This window comes from Gekko japonicus, unplaced genomic scaffold, assembly GCF_001447785.1.
Source record: "Gekko japonicus isolate JY-2015 unplaced genomic scaffold, Gekko_japonicus_V1.1 scaffold708, whole genome shotgun sequence".
NCBI lineage: Eukaryota > Metazoa > Chordata > Lepidosauria > Squamata > Gekkonidae > Gekko > Gekko japonicus.
The window spans coordinates 850,765-856,408 of NW_015170295.1; the positions used below are offsets into that span (position 1 = coordinate 850,765).

General features: G+C 46.2%; 1 protein-coding gene across 1 annotated transcript in view; it reads left to right on the forward strand.

Annotated features, from left to right (window-relative positions):
* Nucleotides 1–5,644, forward strand: part of VPS41 (VPS41 HOPS complex subunit) — a 181,230-nt gene that overhangs the window by 171,571 nt on the left and 4,015 nt on the right. Inside the window, exons 26-27 of the mRNA XM_015417909.1 lie at nt 867–966; nt 4,984–5,028. Coding sequence (XP_015273395.1) covers nt 867–966; nt 4,984–5,028 — 145 coding nt within the window. The remainder of the gene's footprint in view (nt 1–866; nt 967–4,983; nt 5,029–5,644) is intronic.

Here is a 5,644-nt window from a genome sequence, read left to right on the forward strand (position 1 = left end):
GGGGGGAAGAGATAGACTGGGGGGGCTGGTGAGCCGGAGGTGGTAGTGGAGGGGGGGTGGAGGAGACGGGGAACCGACGGGATGGGGGGGAAGCTTACCTGCTTCTTCCTCCTCCCCTGCTCTGTGTGGAGCTCCCCTGCTCCTCCCCCCGCGGGTCCCCTTCCTTTTTCCAGTCTATTCCAAAGGGTACCTAATCTAATCAAATTGATCAAGAGGGAATTAATTATTTTTCTGTACATCTGAAGTTACAAATGCCTGACTGTTAGAGCGATTGCTTCATTAATTCATTACAGCTATTAAGTTTTCCGGAGTAAACAGTTTTATTTAATTCTAATTGAACATTTGCTTTCTTAATAGATGAATCAGCTAATTAACTAGTGATTGTGTTTTGGAAGACTACATATTGCTATAATTCATTTTCTATTGTTTTGGCCACTTTAGCATATTACATGACATTTATTTTGTACTAATTAGGAAAGAAACAATTTGTGCTAATACAGTGCACATAGAGGGATTGCTCTCTTGAACACTATGATTGACAATAGCACAGGGAAACTTGCTGTGAAGAGTCCAAGGATTTTAACAGTAAGCTCAGAGACATTTCAATGAAAGTAGCCCAGTTTGTGATAACACTAAAATAGTTGCTCCCAGCAATCCTAGTCAAAGTTGCACTGGCTCACAACAATTACTCATGTACTTTTAATTACTAAATATTCTTTATGATCCTCTGGAATGAGCAATTGGCAGGACAACTTTACTGGTAAGCCTGCATTGTACAAAATCTTACAGAAAGTGCAATTTTGACTTTTGTGGGAACAGAAGCCAGATGAAACACGGAGACAGAATTCTATTCTTCTGTGTCTTAGATCTTGCTTCGGGAGGGATGCAAGAAGATCCTTGTTGCCGACTCACTGTCCTTGCTGAAAAAGATGCACCGCACGCAAAAGAGAGGGGTCCTTGTGGATGGTATGTACGGCACACCTTTGCAGATTCCTAATGCAAAACGGCTTGTAATATAAACCTGTCAGCAGCCATTACAGAGGTGAGAAAGGGGGCATGGCTCACTGGCAGAGCACCCGATTTGCACGCAGGAGGTCCCAGGTTCAGTCCCTGGCGTCTCCAGCAACAAAAAGGATCATGTGTTGAGTGATGTGAAATACCCCTTCCTGAGACCCTGGAGAGCTGCTGCCAGTGAGAGAAGACAGTGCTGACCTTGATACATCAAGAATTGGACTTAGCGTAAAGATAGCTTCATGTGCTCATGTAAGCTGAGCTGATCTTTTCCCTAGCTTTATTGCATTAAGGGGTATAGTCGGGGGGTGTCAACCATACGGCCCGCAGACCGAAACCAACCCATCCAGAGCTTTAATCCGACCTGCGGCTCTTTTCTCTCCCTTGCCTGTCCTCAACCTTGTGGGCTGCCGCAGAGGGCGGGGCTGCCAAGCTTCCCAGTTCCGAGCCACGTGGGTCTGCTAGAGCTGTTTATTTCTTTAAGTTGGCTGTGCAATTGGGAGGGAGCTTGTTCAGTAACATTGCTGTGCATCTTGATGGAGGCTTTTCTCTTGTGTTGATCGAGCTTGACACAGCGGCCACCTGGGTTTTCTAGAGTTCCGGGCTATCAGTAATCCCTGTCCCTTCATTCTTCTTGGGGATCGTGTTTGCTTAGTTAGCATTAGGTTTTTGCCTGGGCTATCCAGGTCATGGCTCAGCTGAACAGCGCCTGCTTGGCATGCAGGGTTCTGTCCCTGGCACCTCCAGTTAAAAGAACCAAGCTGTGGCTTATTATGAGAAAGACTTCAGCCTGAGACCCTGGAGAGTCACTGCTAACTCTGAGTAGACCTGGAAGGGGAAAGAAGCTTACAATGCCCAGCCTTTTCATGTTTTCCCTTGGGTCCTAGGCTCAGAGTATCGACTATGAGAGCAGGCTGGGGAAAGTAAAGTAGCATTCTCTGCACAAACTGAGACACTGCTGCTGCCAGGCTTCAAGGTGGGTGGTTACGCTGGGGAAGGTTCAGGAATGGGGGAGGATATGGGATTTCCTCTCCCCCCCCCCGCGAGTTTTGTAGGCCCACATGTCTATAATGGTGTTTTTACTTATACTAAATAACACACCTTCAATACACTTTGCAACTGGATTTTACTGTGCGAAATGCAAATCCTAGCTGAAGAGGACTGAAACTGCATTATTTAGCATGTGTGAAAGTTCCCTTATTTGCCAACTCTGGGTTGGGAAATACCAGGAGATTTGGGGTGTGGAGCCCAGGGATGGCAAAATTAGGGGAGTGGGTGGGACGTCAGCAAGGTCTAACTCCATGCACTCCATCCTCCAAAGCAGCCATTTTCTCCATGGGAGCTGAACTCTGTTGTCTGGAGGTCAGTTGTAATTCCAGGAGCTCCCGAGGCCCCACCTGCAGGTTGGCAACCTTATTTACAGCCGGGTGTTAGATCCCAAATCAGGAGAATAGATCCACGTTCAAAAGAAGTAAGATTTATTTCCAAAGCATGGTTGATCATGAACATACAGAGATTGTTCAGAATGAACACAGTATACAGGGAAGGCGTATTAAAGGAACTTCAAACAAGGTTTAACCCAATGGGCACATTTCCCTCGGTCGGGTCGGGCTTAGAAAAGGCGCGAAGCTGCCTGAGAACCTCAACGGCCAGTTTCATAAACACAAGTTGAATTCACACGGGAATACTAAACAAGCCATAGCGCAAAGACATAACATCCCACCACACACCTGCTGGAGAAACTTGGCAGTTACAGATGCATAACAAGCAAAGGACAATAACGGGTGGAGGAAGGGAAGGTGGGGAAGGGAAAGGGACCTGACACGTCCCGGAGAAATGGCAGCTTGCTGACACCGGGACTGACAAAGTCCCGTCTATGTCAGATCCTGCCCTCATAACAAATGAGTTCAACACCCCTGGTATAGCCCAATCAGATCTCAGAGGCTAAGCAGGGTTGGTACTTGGATGGGAAACCACCAAGGTAGATTCTGCAGAGGAAGGCAATGGCAGACCACCTCTGCTTCTTCCTTGCCTTGAATGCTCCTTGCTGGTGTCACCATAAGTCGGCTGTGACTCGATGGCACACATGTACTTGCTACTCATGACATTATGTACTTGGAATGAGCACACCAGTCGCCCCTTGATTATCCCTGTCTCTGCTTCCCTTTGTTGCTTCCCTTATGACAGATTTTAGACTCATTAAATCTGAGACATATCATCTTGTACTCTGTAATGGGTAATGGACATTGATGATTGTATAGAAATATTGATTTCTAAAAGTCTCATGCCTTCTCCTGTGATAACATGATGTGTCTTGTTTCCTGTTGAAGCCAAATGGCCTCAATAGCCATGCCATAAACCCACATTCTTTCACACTTTCATGCCAAAAGCCAGACCTCATGGCTACACTTTCTGGCCCCACATGGGGCAAGTCACGTACTAAATGAAGTAGCTGGAGTTTGGGTCAGCTGACTGCAGGCGTGGTCTCCAAACTTCTAGCCTATCCCCACATGCAGCTATGACAACCAACAATTCGGCAAACCCCTGTCCACTCATGGTTGGCTGGATGGCCACAGCTAACCATGACTAGATTGGGGTTTAATTGATCGATCCCTATGGGAATGAGAGTTTTGCTTGCTCTGGCTGCTCTCTTGCTTAGCTCTCCCTCCTTCCTCGTGCTGCTTGTTTTATTGCACCTGGAAATGCTGCCTCGTGAGAGACAAAGAGTTGCTTTGTGAACTGGAGCACATGGGTGCAAGGATGGGATTTCTCCCTAAAATCCCTTGGTACTCCGACTATCTTGGACTGAGGAATCCTCCTGACGTGGTAAATATGAATCATTAATGTTGAGTTAAGGCAAACAGCCCTTGCCTTTGTTATTTTGTAATCTCTTAGTCTGTGTTATGCTCTGTACTGAATAAAAATTATTCTTATTTCTAAATGGTCTCTGATGTTGTACCTGAGTTCCAAGTCTAAATCTTGTGCCTTCTGCTCACCATATAAGCTACCTTTGTAAGATTAAGTGTGCATCTCTGGGAATGAGTTGCTAATGTATTAAGTTCCAGATGCCAACTGAGAGTTTGAACCTCTAATCTCAGGTTGGGGGGAACTACTGTAGAGGTTCTGGTGGCAAGTTGTTAGACCATCTCGTGGTTTGTTGTTTAATGTACTGTAAAAGTACAGGGTTCCCTCCCATTCCTGGACTGGCCTGGGTGGGCTAATACCTGTACAATGATTTCATATAAAATAATAATGCCGGCACATTCTGCTGTGAGGACCTTTGATCTGTGCTGGTCAGTGAATGGCAGTCCTTTAAACTTAGTAGGCAAGCACTGTAATTACCTATTCAAATGTTTTCTTGGATAGTGTACAAAACAATAAAGAATCTTGAAGCATCTTACAGCACAGATCTCTGGTAGCAGATGCCGATTCTGCTTCGTGAGCTCTAACCCGTGAAATAATAAAGTTCACTTGGGTGACCTCGGGCCAGTCTCTCTCTCTCTCTCTCTCTCTCTCTCCCTCTCCCTCTCCCTCTCCCTCTCCCTCTCCCTCTGTGTGCGTAACCTCCCTCACAGGGCTGTTGTGAAGATAAGATGGGAGGGAGGGAGAACGATGTACATTGCCCTGAGCTCCTTGTAGGAAAGGCGGGATTAAAATGTACTCAATCACTAAGCGAGTGCTACAGTCAAGGTGTTACCTTTAAGGTGTTACGAGACATTTTTTGTGTGTTTTGGTGGAACACATTAACATGGCCATCCCCATGGTGATTTTGTTGGGTTAGTTAACCTGCAGGATAATTATTCTGGGGGATTTTAAAGGTAACCATTAACTCCTCATCTCTCACGGCACCCCAGCTAATGGTTCTTTGTGTCAAAACCCTGATCTCAGTATTAAAGACGAGCTACACTAGCGGAGGCAAAGCGTTTTTTAAACAATTCCTGCTAATTTTAACTTTCTTTCTTTTCCTTGCAGAGGAGAGTATCTGTGAGGCATGTCTTCCCCCAATACTGCCTACAAGTAGGTTTATTTTATGGGGAAATACCATGACTTGGGGGGAGATGATCCCGTGGCAGAAACTATTTTTGGGAGCCAGAATGGGAGGTGACCTTGGGCCAGTTACACACACTCTGCCTGGGTGACCTTGGGCCAGTTACACACACTCGGCCTGACCTACCTCACAGGGTGGTTTTAAGATCAAGCGGAGGAGAAGAGAGCAATGTAAGCCGCTTTGAAGGGTGGGATATAGATAAAGTAAGAAAATGAAATGAAACCTACTGCCCAGAACAAAAATGGAATTGGTGCGTGATGGAGCTGCACATGCAAATGGAAAAGGATTTTTCCCACGGGCGTGTGATGATCTCAGTCTCCCTTGCATGGATAGTCATGCAATGGAAAGAGATCTATCTCCGTTTCAGACTGGATTCCCTATACTTACTAGGACAACAAAGCTTTTAGCTTTGCAAAACCTGTCCTATTCATTGCGGCAAGAGCCACATTTATTGAACTCAGTACATCATGATGTACAACGGCCACATATGAACAGTGTTTCTCTTCCTGCCCAGCTTCCCTGGAAGGGACGCACCCTGGACTTCTCCAGGGAGGAGTGGGAGGAACCTGGATATCCCTTCCTGCT